Source organism: Callospermophilus lateralis, chromosome 18 (genome assembly GCF_048772815.1).
Source record: "Callospermophilus lateralis isolate mCalLat2 chromosome 18, mCalLat2.hap1, whole genome shotgun sequence".
NCBI lineage: Eukaryota > Metazoa > Chordata > Mammalia > Rodentia > Sciuridae > Callospermophilus > Callospermophilus lateralis.
The window spans coordinates 16,449,475-16,473,375 of record NC_135322.1 but is presented as its reverse complement, the minus strand read 5'-3'; the positions used below and the strand labels follow the sequence as shown (position 1 = coordinate 16,473,375).

The following is a 23,901-nucleotide window of genomic DNA, read 5'->3' as shown; positions in this document are numbered from 1 at the left end:
ATGTATTATGAGACTCCATTTATATAAAGTGTCCAGAATAGGCAAATCCATAAAGTATATTTGTAACCTGCCTTGAGGGAAATGAAAAAGTGATGGCTAAGAGATACAGGCTTTCTTTTTAGGGTGATGATGATGTTCATTTACCCTCCCCATGTTTTAGGGGGATAAGTTCCATTGTTTTCCTTATTTACAGATGATGCAAAGAGTGCCCATGATTGTATGTTTTCTAAGTCACTAAGTCAAGATTTGAACTCAAGTCTGTCTCTAAGATCAGAGAACTACTGGACTAAGAGGATGAGCTGTATGATCATATGTTCATAAGAAATGTGTGTTTCATGATGACAAAGTATTATCTGAAGAAAAAGGGAAGTGAAGTAGAAAATATACAAGTATGTGAGCATCTTCCAGGGCAGAAGGAAAAAAAAAAAAATCAAGAGCAGAGGAAATCAGGTAATGTTTAGAGACAATGAAGAACAATGCATCTTCTATGACCATAAAATAGATGTAACCCTGCGCCTAACAGAGGAAATGTAGGCTCAAATCTTCATCACATTGGATTAAGCCCTGACTTCCTTAACAAGACTCCAAAAGTGGAATCAAAGTGTGAAATATGATATGTCAAGAACTATGTAATGTTTTGAACAACCAACAATAAAAATTAAAAAAAAAAAAGTGGAAGAAATAAAAATCAAGAATTAGGGCTGGGTCTGTGGCTCAGTGGTAGAATGTTCACCTAGCATGCATGAGGCACTAGGTTCGATCCTCAGCACCACATAAAAATAAAGATATTGTGACCATATATAACTAAAAAAATAAATATTAAAAAAAATTCAAGAATTAATAAATGGGGGCTGGGGATGTGGCTCAAGAGGTAGCGCGCTTGCCTGGCATGCGTGCAACCCGGGTTCGATCCTCAGCACCACATACAACAAAGATGTTGTATCCACCGATAACTAAAAAAATAAATATTAAAAAAAAAAAAATTCTCTCTCTCTCTCTCTCTCTTTAAAAAAAAAAAAGAATTAATAAATGGGATGGATTCAAACTAAAAAGCTTCTTCTAAGCAAAATAATCAATGAGGTGAAGAGACAGCCTACATTTTGGGAGCAAACTTTTGCCACACATGTGTCATAGCACTAATCAGAGCACTAATGTGTGTGCGTGCGCGTGCATGTGTACGTGCGTGTGTGTATATATATATATGTATACACACACACAGACTTATGTATCTAGCTCCTGGAGAACTCAAAAAACTTAACACCAAAAAAACAAACAACCCAATACATAAATGGGCTAAGGAGCTGAACAGACACTTCTCAAAAGAAGTCATATATTCAATAAACAAATATATGAAAAAATGTTCAACATCTCTAGTAATTAGAGAAATGGAAATCAAAACTACTCTACCTCACACCAGTTAGAATGATAGTTATCAAGAATACAGACAACTGGGCTGGGGCTGTAGCTCAAAATATGTAAATAAAACAAAGATATTGTGTCCACCTACAACTAAAAAAAATATGTGTATAATATATATAATATATATATATCATATATATATATATGATATATATATTTTTTTATTTTTTTAAAGAGACATGTCCCCATTTCCCCACTGGATCCGATTTACTATCTGTATTTTTCCTCACTTATTTTCACTGACTTAATTTTTTCCACCTTACTGTTACAACTGCACTCCAAAATAATGCAGGAAACAAACACTTAAAACTTACAAGAGACCTGCTTGTATTCTTTTCTTCTGCAGAAAGGGCAGAATCCTGAGAACACCAAGCTGAGGGAAAAAAACAAAATAGATTTTCTTCAGAGTTTCAGACAAAGGAATATGAAAATTTTTAGTACCAGGTGACCATAAGATCTCCTACAGATGAATGATCCTCAGAGCCATGAGAAATATAACACCATAAAGCTATAGACACAGACTTGTATGTGGATAACTAATTCCATCATATAGGGTCTGATAAAGATTTCTTAAAAAAAAAAAAACAACTTTATTTATTTTTATGTGGTGCTCAGGATTGAACCCAGGGCCTTGCACATGCTAGGCAAGCGCTCTACCACTGAGCCACAACCCCAACCCTGATGAAGATTTCTTAACGGCTAAGGATAGGGTGTCCAATGAATTTACTAACAATATAGTATTTCTCAAATATTCTGACATTTTAATGCCAATAAGTATATAATATATGCCACAAAGATTTAATGATTAGGATGGTCTTTAAGTTTACTCTTAGAGAATTTAGAAAAAAGACATTAATGAGATATGAGGAACATTCATATGATGGAGGAAATGTAGTCATGATTCTAATTTCATTTTATAATAATTTGATGTTTCTTCACCCTAAAACATTCAAGGCCTCTGATTAAAAACGGAAGATTGAATACATGTACTTATTTCTGCTGTCTCCCAAACCCAATCAAAATGTTAGTTAAAGCAACAAAGAATCTAAAATTTACAAAGACAAATAAAATAGAAGACTTCAATGGGTATGAGATCTTAATAAAACTTTGGAAGCTAGAGAGCACACATTTGAGTGTTATCTAAACAAGAGAGAGCTAATGTTTAAGTGAGGGTTGGGGGAGAGGATAGGAGAGCCATCACATTATCCTAAAAAGGGTCAGAAATGGGGGGTATTAGGTAGTTCTGCAGACAGAAGTTTGAAAATAGGGATGAAAAACAGGGAACTGAATGTAAGGTATTATAAAAAAGGTGTTAAACTTCATTTTGTCCTCTTTAATCCTATATTACATGGTAACAATTCCTTTTACACTAACAAAAAGAAAGAAAAAAGAAAACCTCTAAGAATTTTTTTCTCTTATATAAATGAATTGGATAGGCTCTGGATTATCAGCATACCAGATTCAGATAAAGACAGGGCTGAAGCAATATAGAAAAAGAGAAATGAAAGTTCTCAGGCAATGCCCCTCCACACATTTTTTCCTTTGATTCCTCAAAAGCAGGAGTTCTGGCTTATATTCCTCAAGCAAATCTAGGAGTTCTTGCTGGAGTAACTCACTAGCCCAACAGAAAATGCCTACAGATTCTGATACGTGGTCAATCTCCAGTACCATACGAGAAAGAAAGGCAAGAAGAGTGTGTTGGAATGGGGCTAACATGGAAAGGATTAGGTAGTGAAAGAGAACTAAATTATTATGTACATTGTCAAAAATCAATTGAAAACATAAAATATGAGAAACCAGACATTAGCTATATAAGGATGTTATTAAAAAAAAAAAAAAAAAAAAAAAAAGATGGGGGCTGGGGTTGTGGCTCAGTGGTAGAGCACTCACCTATCAGGTGCAAGGCCCTTGGGTTTGATCCTCAGCTCCACATATAAATAAATAAATAAAATAAAGGTATTGTTTCAACTAAAAAAAAAAGATGATGAATATCCAAAAATATGTTCAAAGCAGTTGGCTTTGGGGAGTGGCAACAGGAATAAGGAGAAACAGAATAGAAAACATTTATAGTATTTAAAAAAATACTATTTTAAGGGGCTGGGGTTGTGGCTCACTGGTAGAGCTTTTTCCTGGCCTGTGTGAGGCACCAAGATCGATTCTCAGCACCACTTTTAAATAAAAAAAAAAAAAAGGTTCATCGAGAAATATATATATATATATTAAAAAATACTATTTTAAAATGGTATTTTAAAAACAGCATTTAAAAATATATTTAAATGTATCCTCTAGGAAAAACAGAAATAACATGTTATAATTTTATCTAAATTTTTTTTAAAAAAATGAATTTAAAAAAACATATATTTTCCCTGCAGAGTCAATAACACCCGTGTGAACTTTCTTGAAAACAGTACTGAATATACTCTTTTAACTCTACTCATCTTACCTCTCCCTTCCATCATCTGGGTCAAACATGCCATTGTCCCACATCTATTATTGATGACCACTGAAGGTTGAGATATTCAGACCTTGCCCACTCTGGAAAAAATGGTCAAGTAGTCTGCAGGTGCAGCAACTCAAGGGTTATCTTTTTTCAAGATCTCTCCAGCTTTCTGGGAAACTTTCAAGTCAAGCGATCTCTTTCCACGATTTCTGTTCCTCAGGCTTGTTTTTATTCACACCACAAATCTGTCTTATCCTTGTGGAATCAGAACCTGTGGGCTTAAGACATAAATCTAATTACCTACTGTCTTCTCACTGTATTCCTGTGGTAACCAGGCTCCAGAATGTTTCTCAATGATCACTGTCTTCTGAAACTCAAACCAGACCCCTCCTACACCGAAGAGGACTGAGATGACAGTGTGTGACTTCCGAGACTTGATCATAAAATACTTTGGGGCTTCCATCTTACACATTTTAAGATCATGCATTTTAAGCAAAGACAGGTGTCATACTATGAAGTCAGGCAAGGCATCCTGCCAACAGCTAACACTAATTTGACAAACATTTTGGAAGCAGATCCTCCAACCCAAGGCTAGTTTTCTGAGGCCTGCAGCCCTGCTGTCATTGTGACTTCAACTTTGTATGATACCAAAGCCAAAATAACCAGCAAGTCACATTTCACAAAAATAATGAGCTAACATTATGGTTGTTTATGCCTCAAAGTGTTTAAGTAAATCTATTGCATAGTAATAGATTAACATAGCCCTAACCACTTATCTTCCTTGCTTCACACTCCCTACAGTCACTGAATAGCGGTAATGAATGCAGAATGCAGGAGATGTTGAGAGGAAAACTCAAAAGACTCACCAACTGAAGCTGAACCAAATATTCAACAGAGACACCAAGAGTCTAGAGACAAAGTGATGTTCACATATTTGCTCCTCAAATACTCTCTAAAAAGTATAAAGGCATAGACTTGATAAAGTGACAGATATAAAAATGAGTGAAAAAATACTCAGATTTGCAGTAGCCCCATATTTAGACCAAGAGAGAGCTGGTCCAGTAATTCTATTCTCTGAGTTACCTTGGCAACTGAGGTCAAGAAGTTGTAATTTAGAATTCTCCTTTGAAATGAGAATTATACCTGTGTCACAAAGATACTGAACAATTACAATAAGTTTTGAGAAGGGCTATGCTTGACATAGACTTCTTTATTTATTTATTTTAGTTGTTGGTGGATCTTTATTTATTTATATGTGGTGCTGAGAATCTAATCTAGTGCCTCACACATGCTAGGCAAGTCCTCTATCACTGAATTACAACCCCAGCCCAATTGACATAGACTTCTTATACCCCTCACATGGTTACTATTTTCATGACAATTATTATCTTCTAAAAATACTATGTAATTTATTTATCACTTACACAATCCATTTATCCCCTCCCCAATAAAAAATCTATGAAAAAAATTTTTTCCTGGTTTTACCATTGACAGGTGGTGTTCAGAAAGTATGTTGATATAAGCCATAGTGAAAACAGTATGGTAATCAAAACATTAAAAGCAGAATTATTATATGACCAAACAATTCTTCTCAAGTATACACACAGGATAATTGAAAGCAGGGACTTAGATCTAAGTTCGTACACTCATATTTAGAGTACCATTATTTACAACCCTCAATATAAGCAGCCCAAGCATTCGTTAATGGATGAATAAACATTATATACAAAAAGAAGAAAAATATTATTCAGCTTTAAAAAGGAAGGAAATTTTGATACACACCAACAAAGACAAATGTTAAGAACACTGTTAAGGGGTTGGGGTTGTGGTACAGTGGTAGAGTGCCTGCCTCGAATGTGTAAGGCCCTAGGTTCAATCCTCAGCATCACATATAAATACATAATAGAAAGCTCCATTGACAGTGCTGGGGTTGTAGCTCAATCGAAGAGCATTTGCCTAGCATGTGTGAGGCATTGGGTTCGATTCTCAGTACCACATACAAATTAATAAAAGTCCATCAACAACTAAAAAACATTAAAAAAAAATCCATCAACAACTAAAAAATATTTTAAAAAAAGAAAAGAAGAAGAAAAAGAAGAAGAACACTGTTAACTATATATTAAGTTAAGCCAGGACAAATGTGTTATGATTCTTCTAAAATGAGGTTATCTATAATTGTAAAATTCATAGAGACAAAAAGTAAAATGGTGGTTGCCAGGACTGGAGTAAGGCAAAACAAGAAGTCATTGCTAATGAGTACCAAGTTTCTGTTTTGCAAGATGAAAAGAGTTCTGGGAATGAACAGTGATGATGAAAGCATAACAGTGTAAATGTACTCAATGCCAATGAACTGTAAAATATAGTTCAGACAGTAAATTCTGTGTTTTACTACAATTTAAAAATAAATATATATATACATACATGTATCAAATGAAATATGTAGTTGGTGACTTAAAACTAGGAGAAAGTAATATATTAGACATGAATAAGATAAAAGTTTGGAGTTCAAGTGTTTGAAAGTCTTACTTGAGTTTGGGTTTTATTAGGCATGTATATTTAAAATTCAAGGATAAGAGCAGAAATTAAACCAGCAGAGAGAGAAAGGAATAAACCTGCACAATAAAAAAATATAAAAAATAGAAAATAAAAAAATTTTATCACTAATTCTAATAAATGTAACTACTTATACTCACCCATTAAAATGACAAACAGGATAAAAGGATTAAAAGCTCATCAATGTGCTCCTCACAAGAAACCTGAAACATAAAGACATAAAGGAAAGGGATTGAAAATCGAAATTCCTGACAAACACAATAACAAAATCTGAAAAGGATTATCATCAGTCAAGAGAACCTGGGCTAAAAGGCATTTGCCAGAATAAAGAAGTATGTTTCTTACTGTGGCAGACTGGAATCCTGGTCCTAATTCTTCAACCCTAACAGGGTTATTATACATTCACATTACTTGCCCGATAACTATCCCATTTCTAGTTATGCTTTATGGGTGTTAACTGATGTTAAGCTTAGCCACCTGACTTACTTTATTTGTCTAATGAAATACCAGTATATTTGGGAGCAGAGATTTTAAGGGTATCTGCATGATCCGTTCTGTGCTCTGGAAATCCATCTTGGATTGAAAATGCCCTAGTAACCACTGTTCTTTTAAGCCTGAGCCCCAGAAAGAATAAATGCAGGACAGATATGAATTCTTCCTATGGCTCTGCCACTCAACCAAAACGCAGCCTCGATCTGCTGAATATAGTAAACCAAATAACCTGAATAAGAAAATAAACGCTACCTACTGTACGCTGCTGAGGTTAAGGGTGGGTTTTTAAGCAATATTAAACCAAGACAGGAATGGGGGTGTAACTAAGTAGCAGCGCGCTTGCCTAGCATGCGTGAGAGACCCTTGGTTCCTTCACCAGTACCACAAAACAAAACAAAAAATAAATGAATGCACATAATAAAAGATGCAAGCCATACGATGATGGTTAACAAACCTGGGAAAGATCATCACGGAAAACTTGAAAGATACGTAACGGTCAAGAATTGTGGGGGAGGGGCGGTAAAGGAAACAAAAGGCGGGGGTCAACGTAAAGAAAGGCCCGCTAGAAAATACAGAATTGTATTTCAAATGTGCTTGTCAACTATGTCAAAACACAACAGAGAAAACTAGCCCAAGACAGACCAGAACCACTACACATCCAAGTCGCACTCCGCCAGGCTTTCACACCGCACCACACCCTTAACCGCAATCACACACAACCACAAACATACACCATAATCACCAAACATAATAACCACACACCTTCGATAATCATAAACACTCGCTAATTCTCACCACGTTTTTTTCGTCCCAACGACTCTAACCACGCGAACGACCCACGAGTAGTTCCAGCTCACCGCCGCTACCTCCCACCTCCGCCAGCCCGGCCACTCCCGGCCCCCTCAGGGCCTCCGCCCCGTCAGCCGCCCGCGGCCGGTCCAAACCGGACGGCCGGAGCCCCGCCCTCACCTCCCAAGGCGGGCACTCGCAGCTCCACAGACCCGGGGCAGCCGGAGGCGCAGCCAGCGCGCGGTTTCTAAGAGACCCAGTGAAGCCCACGCGCAAGCAAGTCAGGGACAGGCTCAGGTGAGCCGAAGGAGCTCTCCGTGACCGCTACGTTCCAAGCAGAACTCCTCCCAGAAGGCCACGCGGTCCAACTCAACTTCCGTCCAGGACGCTGCCCGCGTTTCCAGTGCCCAGGAGGGGTTAGCCAGGTCCGCTGGGAAGGGGCAGTGCAGCGCGCCACGCTGTGGCGAAGTACCAGCGGTGAAACTGCTCTGGATTGGGGGAGTTGCCGGCGCAGTCATTTCGGGTGGGCCAATGCTGGGCCCTAAGAGGAATCGACGTGGACACCTGCTCTGGACTACATTTCCCAGAAGGCCTGGTGGCCTTCGCTCTTCCCGCGAACTCGAGTGTTTCGTCCAGCCTGGCGGGACCGTTAGATCCGGCGGGACAAGCGCCTCAGGTCCGCTGGGTCAGGAGCTGGAGCCTTGGGGCTGTGCGGGCAGAGCGCACTGGACACGGGAGTTTGTGGGATTGTCTGGATACATTATGACACTGCGGCTTTATGTGTGGACATGAGATGGCTGGTCATTGTGAAGTTATGGCTTTAGTATGACCGTCCCTTAATGGATGAGACACTGTGTATTAGTATGGGGCTCCTGTCTCCTTCATGACTGTGACTCCAGAACTCTAGCCCCAGGAAATCTTTCTGACGTTAGATTCTAGCCCAGGACAGCAGTGAACTTGCACAGGATGCCGCATTTTCCTCGGATCGGCATACCCTGTGTGTGGTGGGTAACGATTTGGGGGCTGATAATGACCTCTAATCTAACTAACTAGGGTACTAGGAAAAACCTGCTGTCTTAGAGTTACTTTTCTTCTACCATTTCTACCTTTCTCCAGGTGAGTCACCCAAGAAGAAAAGGAAAGAATGCATGATGAATTTCGACAAGTAATATCCAGGGTAGAGAAGGGTTTCTTTTATAGTTTCCTTTCCCTGAAAATTCTTGTTTAATAAAAATGTTTCCATGGGGGCTGGGGTTGTGGCTCAGTGGCAGAGCCTAGCAAAAGCGAGGTACTGGGTTTGATCCTCAGCACCACATAAAAATAAATAAAATAAAGGTATTGTGTCCAACTACAATTAAAAAATAAATATTTAGGAAAAAAATGACACCTATAATCCCAGTGACTTGGATTGCAAGTTCGAGATGCACCTCAACAACTTAGCCAGACCCTGTCTCAAAATTTAAATGAATAAATAAAAAGCTGGGGGTGTAGGTGAATGGTAAAGTACCCCCCGCCCCGTTCAACCACAGTACCTCAAAAACAAAAATAAAAAGATACATCATTTGAATATAGATCTTATAATGTCCCCATTGGAGAAAAAGGATGGGTATGCCTGGTATTAGAGCCTAATAAGCCAGGCGGGGTGGGCACACCTGTAAACTCAGCCTCTTAGGGGGCTGCATGGGGCAGGAGGATGGCGAGTTCAAAGCCAGCCTCAGCAATTTAACAAGGCATTTAGCAACTCAGTGAGACCCTGTCTCTAAATAAACAATTTTAAACAAAGGCTAGGGATGTAGTTCAGTGGTTAAGCATCCCTGGGATCAAACCATGGTATCAAAAGAAAAAAAAAGCCGAATACTCTCGATATACCTAATGTTCACTTCTGCTTGCTTTATTCTTCTTATAAATATAATATTTATTATTTTAAAATAAAAGCATGAGCTGGGCATGGTAGCACAGGCCTGTCATCCCAGCGGCCTGGGAGGCTGAGGCAGGAGGATCATGATTTCAGTGCTAGCCTCAGCAACTTAGCAAGGCCATGAGTAAATTAGGGAGAACCTATCTCAAAAAATAAAAAGTGCTGGGCATGTAGCTCAGTAGTTAAGCATCACTGCATTCAATCCTTGGTACTAATAAAATAAAAAGTAAATAAAAAGCATGATTATTTTAGAGACTTCAAAAACACAGAATTACAAGAAAAAAATTGATCACTTAACTAGTATTAATATTTAAATGTGTTTTTTTTTTGCCAATGTCAAATTATATTTCATTCATTTTTTTTCAGTACTGGGGGTTGAATCCAAGTCCTCCTATGCATAAGGCAAGCAGTGTACAACTGAGGTACATCCCCAGCCCTCATTTACATTTTATAATGTACATTTTCACTACAGAGTGTAGTGGTCTTGGAATATCATTTTTCACAGACGTTTCTTTGTATGAAAGAACTGAGGTTTCTACTTTGCATTAACTCAATTGTATCAGACTTTTAGATATTTATACATACACATGCAAGTTTAAATTTGTATTTCCATAGTTGTTAATGAGGTTGATCACCATTCCATATGTTTGTATTAGGGTTTGTTTTGTGGTATGTTTCTTCAAATTTTCTACATTTTTTTCTCTTAGACTAACTTTTATTTATAGTAAGCATTTATTATATTATATGTCCATACTATTTGGATTGTTCTGTCACTTTAACGTGGTTTTATGAACAGATTTTCTAATTTTAAAAAAGTTGAGTTTACCAACTCTTTTCCTTTAAGGTTAATGCTTTTTGTATCTTGTTTAAGAACTCCTTCCCTGTCTCAGGTTCATATAAATATTCTATATTTATCCTAAAAGCTGTATATTTATCCTAAATCCTTTCCCATTTAGATGTTCAATCCATTTTTAACTGACTTTTGTATATGCTGTAAGGATGGGGTAAGATTTTTTTCCCCTTTAATTAATAATTTTCTCAGTACCATGTTTAGGAAAATCCATTGTGTTCTCACTGGTCTGCAAAGATATCATGTGTCCATATGTATATGGGTGTATTATGAGCTCCTTATTCTATTCCATTGGTCTATTTGTACATCCTTGTGCTAATCTTGATTACCTGAGCTCCTTTTAAAAGGTAATCTGTCTTTTCTTCCTCTGGCTGTTTTTAAGGATTTTCTCTGTTTTTTGTTTTCTGTAATTTAGTGTAATATATCTAAGTGCATTCTTTTTTATGTATCTGCTTGGAATTTGTAGGCATTTTTAAATTTGTGGATGGGTATCTATTAGTACAGAAAAATTCTCAGTCATTGTCTCTTCAGAGATTGCCCCCCCCCCTTCATTTTCTATCCTTTCAGGTTCTAGTGAAACATAGGTTAGATCTCATTCTTCTCTTTTTGTCTCTTGATCTCTTCTTGGTTTTAAGAGTTGACAATTCCAAAACATAGGTTAGATCTCATTCTTCTCTTTTTGTCTCTTGATCTCTTCTTTGTTTTAAGAGTTGACAATTCAAAGACGGTACTAATCTAGGTGCAGTGTCATATGCCTGTAATCCCAGCGACTCAGGAGGCTGAGGCAGGAGGATTGCAAGTTCAAAGCAGCCAACGCCCTAAGACTCCATCTCAAAATAAAAAATAAAAAGGGCTGGAGATGTAGCTTAGTGGTAAAGCACCCCTGGGTTCAATCACTGTAGCAAAAAATAAAAATAAAAAAGTGAACAAAAGAACCTTACCTCATCTCAAGTAGGGTTGGAATGACAGACAACTATTATCAAGTGATAGTAAAAATATTTCTAATACTGAAAGTATTAAATACTTTTAATACTTATAATATTGGAGAACTTACTACATCCTCAGGCTATCTGTTCACCGTATGATTCTCTAATCTGCAAATTAAAAGGTACAAGGGTAGAGAACTCAGAATAGGGACAGTGTTTTCCCAAAGTATCAATTTGGAACAACTCAATTTTTAAAATAAGTATATTTGGCATAGATACAAAGAAAACCAGTGTAAGAATAAGTCTTCCCAAATCTATTCTGCTTAAGTATCTGTTTCCTCTCCTACCAGCCTATAATTACACTCACCTTTAAAATTTTTTTTATTTATTTGAATGTGGTGCTGAGGATCAAACTCAGGGCCTTGCACATACTAGGGGAGTGCTCTACTGCTGAGCCACAATCCCAGCCCTAAAACTTTTTTTTAAATTAATTTTTATAGTTACTAGGGACCAAACTAGGGCCTTGTATATGCTAAACATGTATTCTACCACTGAGCCATATCGCCAGCCCTATACTTAACCATTTCTGCAGTAAAAATTATTGCCTAACAGAAATGGGAATGCATTAGGGAAATAATGTACCATAATAAAAAATGAAATGGGGGCTGGGGATGTGGCTCAAGCGGTAGCACGCTTGCCTGCCATGCATGCGGCCCAGGTTGGATCCTCAGCACCACATACAAACTGAGATGTTGTGTCCGCCGAATACTAAAAAATAAATATTAAAAAAAAATGAAATGTAAAAGGAATAAAATTAATTCTGTTTTTGTGAACTCACCTAATATTTAATCAGGGAATATTTGAAACATTCCCAGTAAAATAAGAAAGGGAAAAAAAGAATATATACCTTTACAGATATTATTTAACGTTGTTTAGAGGTATTTTTTTATTTTAACATTTTTATTTTTTTTAGTTTTCAGCGGATACAACATCTTTGTTTGTATGTGGTGCTGAGGATCAGCACGGCGAGCACGCTACCGCTTGAGCCACATCCCCAGCCCTGTTTAGAGGTATTAACCAAAGCATTTAGACAAGAGAAAATTTTGGTTACATATTAGTAAAGAAGATGTGAGATTATCATTTTTGCAAATAATATACCTATAGCTAGGTATATAAAGTGTTCATAACGAGGACTTTGAAATAAGAAGGATTTACTGGGTTTGGTGGTGCACACTTATAATACTTGAGAGACTGAGGAAGGAGGATTATAAGTTTGAGGCCAGCCTAAGCAATTTAGTAGAACCCTTTCTCAAAATAAAACTTAGAAAGGGCTGGGAATGTAGTTCAGTGGCAGAGCACCCCTGGGTTCAATCCCCAGTACAGGGGAAAAAAAAAAAACAGGAAGAAAGGACTCCATATGAAGCATTTCCCCCCTCATCATTTCTACTCTCAACCCTCCCTATGGGCTAGTTTTTAAATTGTTTTCCTAGATGAAAACCTAAGTAGTTCTATAATCATTTTGATCATTCTTTGGTGTTCTTTGATAGTTTTCAGTCACAAGAACAGTCTCATTTGATTAATTATAACCACTGATTCAGCTTAATAATCTTTAAATTTCATGCAAAGCCTCTTGCATACAACTTGAAGCTTGGAGTGTGTAAAAGGGGGACATATTAACCTTCTTCATTTCCTAATCCCGACTTTCTCTTTCTCCTGCCCAATAGGCAGTCTTTGAATCCTATGAGATTAGAAAAGGGATGGGCAAGAAGAGATAAGGAGTCGGAAAAGATTTTCTTGAAAGACTGGTTTTGTGTTGGTTTCTCTTGTTTTGATGGATATTCAATACTGACTCTTTTTTTGTGGGGTACTTTTATGAATTTCTTTGAGGAATCCTTATTGGGAATCTCTAATTTCATTTCCTGTGATGTGGCAGCATGTCTTCTTGAAATGGCTACTTGGAATACTTGGCATGGACCTTGGTAGTTTGTGATCCCCTCCTTTGTGGAGGTCACTTTGTTCCTTCATTGGGTCTGTATCGGGTCCAAGAAGAATAGGTACCAATCTTTATGATATATAAACTCCAGAGGACCCAGCAGAAATTCTCCCCCAAAATCTCACCATTCTACTTTGGAAACTTTAAGGTCCCCTTATTTGGCCTAAAGTGAAGCAACAATACTCTCGTTGCTCCTATGGTATGGGAATGTCTCATCTTTTTCAAACAACAATAAATTCTTGACACCAGCTGGTGTATTTCAATTCAGTTCAATTATTTTTTAAAAAACATTTTGTTTTAGTTGAACACTAATAAAATACCTTTATTTTATTTTTATGTGGTGCTGAGGATCAAACCCAGTGCCCCACATGTGCTGGGCAAGCACTCTACCACTAAGCCACAACCCTGGTCCTCAATTCTTAGGCTAATTACCTGGAGTTAATACAAAACCAGAGGTTAAGGAACTTAGTCTCGCAGAATTGCCCCTACTTTAGGTATCTCTAAGGCACTGTACTTCTTTGCAGCCAACCACACAAACTGAGGGGTTCCCATAACCTTTCCTTAGGTCAAATAATTCACCATAACAACTCAGAACATTTTGGTCAATGATAAACCACATGTCCAATGGGTTTTTACATAAAATTAAATGAAGCAGCAAAGTCTTATTGCCCATTATTTTTACTATACCTTTTGCTGTTTAGATACAAAAATGTTTATCACTATTTTAAAATTGCCTACAATATCCAGGAAAGTAACATGCTATTCAGGTCTATAGCCTAGGAGTAATAGACTACACCATATATCCTAGGTTTGCAGTGGCTATCCCATCTAGGTGTATGCAAATATACTCTGTGATGTTGGCACAATACTGAAATCACCAATGACACATTTCTCAAAATGTATCCTTGTTACTAAGCAATGCATGATTTTACTTTTGATTACAGTTTTATTATAAAGGATGCAACTAAGAAACTGCAAAATGGTATATATGAATAGTATGAGGTATAAGGAGAGGGGTATACATTTGAATAGGATCTTAAGGATTTTGCCTAACAAAATGGCTGGAATGAAAGATTTGTTTATTAGTATTTATATTGTGAAAATTTCGGCCACTATAAAATTATAAAGTTAAATAATTTATATTTTTAAGGAACAATTCTTATAGCAGTCATAAAAGAACTATGTTTTCAAGAAATTTAATTTATGCTATTGGCTAAGATAGTGATATTTTTAACTTCATATTTAACTAATTGTACTTTTCAAAGTTTCAAGAAATGTTAAAAGACAGGAAAATGGGCATTGTCCCAGTACCCATTCTCCTTGTGGTTACCCTCAACTCTTGCTGTTTCTCTTGGCATTTTTCCTATATTTTTGTGTTACTTTTCTAGTGGCCTCCTGCCAGATTTTCCTATTCAACAGTCCTTATTTCCTGTCCCTGCAATAGAGTTATATCACTGTTTCTTTTTAAATCATCATTATCCATGTGATTAGGACCTTGCAACTATTGTTAATCTAAGCCAAGTCATAAGCTACTAAGACCTAAGATTCTTTCTAGTTTAATTTTGATTTTTCTTAGGATACATTGCCTTGTTTTTTCATTTTCCTGAGCCCATGTACCTGTCACTATTTTTTTCCAAACCCTATAGAATCGTTGTCAGTTATCTGTAAATATTTTCCACATGACCAAACATATTTTCCCCTGGAGACCTCCTTCCCTTAAGAGTCTGCTTTCCTTCTCTTCCTAGATGTTATTTTCCAGGGCTGCTACCAGGAACTTGCCTTTTACAATTATATTGGGAATTCATACATGGTTCTCATTGTTAATTTTCCTGATTCTAAATATAATATCATTTCTTTTTCCTGTGTACTTCCTAGTTTTGATGGAGCACAGACCACTAGTTTCCTAAGAGTTATATAAGAGATAATATCATCATTCCTTGCAGTTCTAGAATTGTTTTGATTTAATCTTCATATTGGCTTAGTGACTTGACTGGTTATAGATTTCTGAGCCAGAATTTGTTTTTCTTTCTAATAGTAGTGAAAGAATTGCTTTGTTCTCTTCTAATTTCAAACAGTGATCTTGAGAATTCCATTGCCATTCTGCTCCCTGAAAAGTTTTTGTGATCCATGTTTTCTTCCTGGAAGCTTTTACAGAGTTCTGTTTTCCCCCCATATCCTGAAATTTTACTCTAACATGTACTGTTTTTGAAAGTCCATCACATTTTCCCTCTTGGAACTTAAAGAAAAAGGAAAGAGGGGAAGGAACTTACTCATTGAGCTGGTTGCTTTTTAATTCATATCATTGGGAGAGTCCGCCATGGTTGTCCATTTCTAGGAGATAAGATTCCAGCCTCTTTCGTGCAGAGCCTTTTACTACCTCCACTGCTACCATTTCTTTTGAGTAGTTTGTTTAATTGTTTCAGGGGTCAATGATGTTCACAGATGTGTCCATAGACTTACTTCTCTCAGGAGGAATGGGAATGCCTGGACTCTGTTCATATGAACTTAGATAAAAAAGTGATGTTGGAGGGGCTGGGGATGTGGCTCAAGCGGTAACGCGCTTGCCTGGCATGTGCAGGGCGCTGGGTTCGATCCTCTACACCACATAAAATAAAGATGTTGCGTCCACCGAAAAACTGAAAAATACTAGAAAATTCTCTCTCTCTCTCTCTCTCTCTCTCTCTCTCTCTCTCTCTCCTCTCTTTTTTAAAAAAAGAAGTGATGTTGGAGAATTTCAGAAACCTGGTTTCAGTGGGTGAGAATAACTACCCCACCCCCAAATTCATAATCCATCCTTGGGCAAATGAATATTTCACTTCAGGTAACCAGTTGAATTTATGCTCTCTGTTCCCCAAGGAATGGTTTGAGTTGGAATGGAATGGAAGAATTGAGAATGGGCAGCTCCAATGGGCTGTGGCTGAAGCTTCATCTTCTCCATCTTCCTCTGGTCCTTCCTGTAGTGACATCTCTTCCTTGACCACCAAGGGACTGGATCTGATTCCTGGGACATCCACAGGATAACCATGTCCCATGTCTTTTCTTGTGAGCAGCACTTTCCAATTCTAAGCCAGCTGTGATCTCCTTATTGGAACAAGGAAAAGAGTCCTGGATGATTGACAGAAAGCTGACAGAGGCCTGTGTTCAGAAGAGAGATGATAAGACAGGAACAGGGCCACGAAGAGACATTCCCTCTAGAGATTTTCTCAGGAAGCTCCCCTCAGAGGGCAAAAGCTCCCCTCTGCTATGTGAGCTCTCATGCTTTTTTTCTCCTATACTTTTTCCCCAATCCATGAGAGTAAATACCTTTCTTTATTTCCAAAACAGTTATCTTTTTATATTTAAAATTTTGTTTCTTCTTAAGATATGCTGTATTTCAAATTCTATAATAGAAGAATCTTTTAGAGAATACATGTGTAAATGTGTGTATATTTTATTTTTCTTTCTTGTACTGGTTTTCATTTTATCTATTTTCTAATTAACTTCTTTGAACAGCTTGTCCTGAGTTTAATAGTTCATTCTTTCATTTAAAAAAGTAGAGAGCATCTTTCTTTTTTAAAAATGTTTTTTAGTTGTCATGGACCTTTATTTTATTTATTTATGTGCATTGCTGAGAATCAAACCCAGTGCCTCATACATGCTAGACAAATGCTCTACCACTGAGCCACTACCCCAGCCCCACCTTTCTTACTTTAAAAAAAAATTCAAGTATTAACCACCCCTGGAGACAAGAATAGAATATAATTAGCACCTCAGAATCCCTCTATAATTTGTTAGACCAACTCACAGAACTCATGACAGCACACTTCTTTGTTTTTTTTTTTTTTTTTTTGGTTGTTGATGGACCTTTATTTTATTCATTTATTTGTATGTAGTGTTGAAAAATCAAACCCAGTACCTCACACATATGAGGCAAATGCTGTACCACTGAGGTACAACCCCAGCCTGTGACAGCACTGTTCTTATGATTACTGTTTTATATAAAGATACAGAAGAACAGCTAAATGATATGTAGGGCAAGGTCTGGGGGGTGAGTAAGAATAACTACCAAGTCTGGGGGGAAGGGGTCCTAGGCACAGGAGATTCTATCTTCATGGAATAAAAGTATGCCACCCTCCTGGTCACCAACTAGGAAATTCTCCCAAGCCTCATCATGAGTTTTTTATTGGAGTTTCATTACATAGCTGTGACTGATTAACTCCCTGGCTACATGATTGAATTCAATTTCCAATCATCTAATCACAGACTTGTCTTTTTTTTTTTTTTTTTTTTTTTTTGCCCTTTAGACCAATTTATTTTATATCCTTTTAAAATATCATCCAACAAAGGACAATGAAGTTTACAGCTGGGACAGGTATACATAACTCGAGGCATCTATAGTCCATCGTGCCCACTGAATAACAACTTTGCTCCTGAAATTTCTTAAAACTTACCAAACTAAAACAAAAGGCTGAATGATACAAAAGGAGGAGTATTTCGTTGTAATTGTCAATTGGATTTTTTAAAAAAGGAAACATATCCTGTTTCCCTAGACCAGTAAATAAAGCAAGAGCTACATGCAGCAGTGTGGATATAAAGACATTTCTCAAGTCTTCTCAAATGAGTCCAAGGTGGGGATGGGATAGGGGAGAAAATTGATAGAAAAACATTGCTATAGACACCGTAACAAACAATAAATTTAGATAATTTTAAATTTAAAAAAAAAAAAGGCAAGAGGCAGCATTTTAGCAGCAAAGTGCTTGATAAAAAGTATATTGTAGAGGATAATACAAGAAAGTTGGGGTAAGAAGAGGACAGAAAAATGGGTCAGCAGGATGGGCGAAGGCCTCAAAGGAAATACGGCGTTGTCATTCTGGGAGGAATAACACGTTCTGAATCTGGAACTGCCTGGAATAACTTTGGTTCTCTTGTATTAACATCTTTGAAGACCATGATGGAAGCAATATTTCCACAGCGATAGCAGTAGTTAGGAGCAGACCACACAGTAACCAGCTTCTCGTCAAACATAAATTTATATCCTTCATGTACAAGCTGGTGTGCTCTGCAGATGAGTTTTAAGTTGTTGATATGAACAAACTCATTTGTGACCTTTGCTCCAAAAAGCCAACCTGCTCCTCGAGGACTGATTGCCCAAGTATCCACATCTTCAGGATCTGACCAAACCAGGTCACAAAAGGCTCCTTTATGAGGAATTTCTTGATTCCGTTCAATGGTTCGAATTTGATCCAGTGTTTTGATATCAGGAGATAAGCCACCACGAACACACAAAATCTGTTCATCTATTAAAGCTGCTACTGTGAGCATATCAAAAACTTTGGTACAGTATCTCCAAGCATTAGCATTTCCATATTTGGTTTGGCACTCATCATAAAATCCATACACCTGTGTTATCTGTCTACTCTCATGATTTCCTTGTAAAAATGTAATACAATCAGGCCATTTAGCCTTTAGTGCAAGAAGATAAGTGAAGGTCTCCAAACTATAGTAACCTCTGTCTACAAAATCACCCATAAATATGTAGTTTGTGTCAGGAACCTGACCTCCAGTTCTGAATAGTTCACAAAGGTCATAAAACTGTCCATGTATGTCTCCGCACACTGTTACTGGTGTTGATGCTGGCTGAACATTTAACTCCTCCAAGAGAAGGTCGCAAACATAGTCACATAGCCGCTTCAGGTCGTTCTCCGGCAGGTACTTGCACAGCCGCGCTATCTCCACATACTTGTCCAGATCTAGCGGCGCCATTTTAGGAATCACAAGCGGCGGCGGCGCTGGAGTAGCCCACAGACTTGTCTTTCTTGGCAAATTCCTCCCTTGAAATTATTTGTGGACCTATCATGAATCACATAATTTTTATAAACTCAAATATAATCAAAAGGGATTTGTAAGTAATGAATGTCACTCTTACCTGGTAATTCCAAAGGGGTTTGAAGCTTGCTAAGAACCCAGAACAAAACCCAGGTATTTTCTTTACTGGTCTTTATCATAATGCAAATTGGCTGGGCACCATAGCTGACACCCATAATCCCAGTGACTCAAGAGGATGAGGCAGGAGGATCACAAATTTGAGGCTACCTTCAGCAATTTACTGAGAGAGGCTAGGGTTGTGGCTCAGTGGTAGATCACTGCCTTGCATGTGTGAGACCCTGGTTTCAATCCTCAGCACCACATAAAAATAAATGAATAAAGGTATTGTGTCCATCTACAAATAAAAATATTTTTAAAAAGATGGGCTGGGGATGTAGTTCAGTGGTAAAGCACCTCTGGGTTAAATCCCCAATACCAAAAACAAAACAAAAAACCCAAGTGGGTATAATTTATGTTAATCCTTTGTTTTTAGTTCAGAACCCATGCCCACAGCTATATGTGATGTTCCTGAGTCCAGATTTTCTCTTGTTCCATTTTCTGATTTCCTGAGTGTAGAGAAGTATAATCATCTTTCTGTTGTGAAATAGGAGAGGGGATCTTGGAGTCTCTAATAAACTAATAAAATCCTTCAATTCATGCCTTAGCTTTCAGTATTTTCTGTTTACCTCATTGTGTGAAGTGGCAGATGCTTTCAATTCTTCATCTATAGAGAACTGCACCCTGAGTCAGTATTATGGAAATAATACATTGTAGACTTAGAATTTGATTATTGTGTACGGAGTCACTTATTACTCATCCATTGACTTTCTAGCTTCCAAGTTTTATTTGCTGCTGCCTCTTTTCCAGTATCCTTTGTCTTAGTGGAGTTTTTCTTGACCTTTGTTAAAGTTTTACTATAGATTCATGAGTAAGCAATGATAAACTCTGTATATACAATCTGCCAATTTTTTAAACAAATTATGCCCCTTTTAAATTAAAATAGTATGGTCAACCTTCATTATTCACAGTTTCCATATTGCAAATTCACTTACTCAAAATCAATACAGAGCTCTCATGGTCATATACAGGGTGGCAAAAAAAAATAAATCTTCCAATACATACTTATTCCAATTGACATTTAAAAAGGCCCTGCTCTGACTTCTTATTTTAACTCTCATAAAAATAATCCTTTTGCACATTTTCTTTCTGTTGGTGAATTCACTGTTTAAAGTGGCAGCCAAGTGCTTGGGGTGTAACCCTGTGGTAAAGAGCCTGGTTAGCATGTGCAAGGCCCTGGGTTCAAACCCAAGTACCACACAAACAAATAAAATGCCCCTTAAGCATAGTGCTGTGTCATCTAATGTTCCTAAATGCAAGAGGTAGAAGCATTTGCCTAGCATGTGTGAAGCACTGGGTTCCATTCTCTGCACCGTATATAAATAAATAAAATGAAGGTCCACTGACAACTAAAAAATATTAAGAAAACAAAGATGGTTGATGTGCCTTAAGGAGAAAATCTCTGTGTTAGAGAAGCATGGTATAAAGTAAGCACTCAGTATTGATAGCAATTACTATGGAAGAATGTCATGGCAAATGGGCAAATGAAGTGGCTTGTAGACATGAAAGTAATGCTGGTTCCACTATCTCAAACCAAATACATGCCCCTTTTCTTCCAGCTCCCCAGATGGTTATTGGCCAAATTTAGGTAATTACTTCTTGGAACCCCTCTTCTAATTATTGTATACTAGACCAGCATGAGTTATAGTACTGTTGGTCATGCATTCAGCAGTAATCAACAAAGTAAAGTGTCTTTGGGCTGGGGATGTGGCTCAAGCGGTAGCATGCTCGCCTAGCGTGATCCTCAGCACGATATACAAATAAAGATGTTGTGTCCGCCGAAAAACTAACTAAATAAATAAATATTAAAAATAAAAAAAAATTCTCTCTCCTCTCTCTCTGTCTCTTTAAAAAAAAGTAAAGTGTCTTTAAATAGAAGTATATGTAAAACAAGATTATACATGCTCGACTGATGAAAGCAACAGTTCAGTATTGTATAATTCACTTTTTATGATGAGTTTAAAGAACATAATTACTATGAATAATGAGTTGATCATATGGGTTTTTTAAAACTTCCAAGAATAGTACATATAAAAATCATTTATTGCCTCAGTAATTCAATAAATTATTTATTCAGCTTCTTATATTTTAGGCATTTTGCCAAAACATATAATATTGAGTATCATATCCATTGGTAAAAATAATTGACACTCTTGACTTCACTGGACCTTATGCAGATATATATATATATCATTTAAAATAAGTGCTATTAAAGAAAAAGCAGAATGAACTAAGGCCTAATATCTATAAGACATAATTTTAGATCAGGTATGACCTCACTAAAGAGATGCTACTTGAGCAGAGGCCTAAAGGGTAAGCAGCAATTAACAGCCAGTGATGTTATGGAGGGTGCAGTATGCTAGACAAAGAGAAAACCCCAAGTAGTTTTAGATTTTTGGTAGGACAAGGCTAGACAAAATATCATTCCAGGTGCTGAATGGATTAGAGTACTAGAACCTAATGGGGAGACTTAGGAGATCCCTATAGTGATTTAAGAAAGGTGATGCTGGTCTAGAGGACTCAAAAATTTTGTTGGAACAGAAACCTGGAGCTCACCTTCTCATATGTTGACATGGCATTCTGCTCCTCACAGAGTATATTTCATCTTCTCTTACTCTCTTTAGTCACTGCTATGACTTAAGGATCCATTCCTCCTTTTAAGGTCAACATGCTTGAATTCCAAGGGAAATTATTTCCAGTGAAACTGCAAATCATATTGTGTCCTATCTATAGATGGGATTTGCCTGTTTCCTATTCCTGACAGTTTCATTCAGCATCTTAGACTTGTTACAAACTGTCTTCCCAATGTGAATTTGCCAACAGTATACTTCTTCACATTTATTGATCCCCTACACCTGCATTTGTACATTTCAACCCATTTATCCTAATAGCCCTTTCATTTAGGTCTGAAAATTATCTACAAATTATAAAACAAAGTATGGTATTCTACATTTGTGACCACATGTTTATATATGCGTAGGTATGATTAAAATCACTACAATATGGAGGATAGCCCTGAGCATTGTGTATTGAAGGTGATTCTGATCACAGCAAAATTTGAGGAAGCCATCTGCTTTCCTAATCACCTCCTCAGCTTCTATTATTATCTCGACCTTAATGTTTGTGCTTTTCTGTGTTTATACAAATTGCTTAGCCATATTTGAGAACCATATAAGCATCTTTGCTGGGTGTTATTTTCAATTTAATCCTCCATTTTTTAATATATATTTTTTAGTTTTAAGTGGACACAATATTTTATTTTTATGCGGTGCCAAGAATCAAACCCCACACATATTAGGTGAACGTGCTACCACTTGAGCCACATCCCCAGCCCCTCCCTTTTTTTTAAAGAAATTTAACTTCTGAATAGAATGAATATATGTATGTTTTTATTTTCTTTCAGATCTAGAATCAGTATGACCAAAATATTATCTCTAAAAAAAGAAACATTTCAGTCAAGTAATACTTTACCATGAAGACATGCCTCCATTTATTCATCCGACTTTTCTTATTCCACATCAAAAAACTATTAGCAAAGAGAAGTCTTGTGAATCTGTGATATGTGGGAAGACTTTTAATCAGAACTCAGAATTTATTAAACATCAGAGAAAAATGTATGAATGTAAGGAGTGTGGGAAATCCTTCAATCGTGGCTCACTTGTTACTCAACATCAGAAGATTCACATTGGTGAAAACCCCTATGAGTGAAGGAATATGGAAAAGCCTTTATTTATTGCTCAAACTTTAATGATCATTAGAGAACTCACACTAGTGAGAAACCTTATGAATGTAAAGTATGTGGAAAAGCCTTTACAAAAAGTTCACAACTTTTCCCTCATCTGAGAATTCATACCGGTGAGAAACCTTATGAGTGTAAGGAGTGTGGGAAGGCCTTTTCTCAACACTTAAGACTTACTCAGCATCACAGAATGCACACTGGTGAGAAACCTTACAAGTGTAAGGAATGAGGAAACTGTTAAGGCCTTCAGCAGCACCTCAACACTTACTAACTATCACAGAATCATGCTGGTGAGAAGTTCTATGCATGTAAAGAATGTGGAAAGGCCTTTATTCAGAGCTCAGAATTTATTCAACATCAGACAATCCATACAGATGAAAAACTATGTGAATATAACAAGTGTGGAAATGTCTTTAATAAAGGCTCAAACCTCACTAGACATCAGAGAATTCACATTAGTGAGAACCTTATGATTGTAAGGAATGTGGAAAGGCTTTTGTTAGTCACTCAGACCTTATTCGCCATGAGGGAATTCATACTGGGTAAATGATAAGAAAGTAAGACCCTTTTGTGAACATTTATTTTTTAAAAAACATGTAATGAAAATAAACCAGGGGGGCTGGGGATGTGGCTCAAGCAGTGGCGCGTTCGCCTGGCAGTGCGTGTGGCCTGGGTTCGATCCTCAGCACCACATACAAACAAAGATGTTGTGTCTGCTGATAACTAAAAAATAAATATTAAAAAATTCTCTCTCTCTCTCTCTCTCTCTCTCTCTCTCTCTCTCTCTCTTAAAAAAAAATCTCAAAAAAAAAAAAAAGAAA

At 37.1% G+C, this 23,901-nt stretch overlaps 1 protein-coding gene and 2 pseudogenes across 8 annotated transcripts in view; 1 reads left to right on the top strand and 2 right to left on the bottom strand.

Annotated features, from left to right (window-relative positions):
- The window catches only part of Znf568 (zinc finger protein 568), a 72,526-nt gene extending 64,455 nt beyond the window's left edge, over window positions 1-8,071 (bottom strand). For 2 of the 8 annotated variants that reach the window (XM_076837660.2, XM_076837667.2), the window contains exons 1-4: window positions 7,874-8,071; window positions 6,553-6,615; window positions 3,863-4,137; window positions 1,734-1,792 (exon numbers count right to left, since the gene is read on the bottom strand). In XM_076837660.2, coding sequence (XP_076693775.1) covers window positions 1,734-1,792; window positions 3,863-3,896 — 93 coding nt within the window. In that variant the 5' untranslated portion in view covers window positions 3,897-4,137; window positions 6,553-6,615; window positions 7,874-8,071. Of the gene's footprint in view, window positions 1-1,733; window positions 1,793-3,862; window positions 4,138-4,159; window positions 4,179-6,552; window positions 6,616-7,666; window positions 7,768-7,873 lie in introns of those variants that run through there. The other 6 variants (XM_076837665.2, XM_076837664.2, XM_076837661.2 and 3 more) reach the window with 6 other exon arrangements.
- A 336-nt stretch (window positions 8,072-8,407) lies between these two features.
- On the top strand, window positions 8,408-23,626 carry LOC143383191 (uncharacterized; annotated as a pseudogene).
- Window positions 18,100-19,142, bottom strand: LOC143383316 (serine/threonine-protein phosphatase 6 catalytic subunit pseudogene; annotated as a pseudogene).
- Window positions 23,627-23,901: the final 275 nt, after the last annotated feature.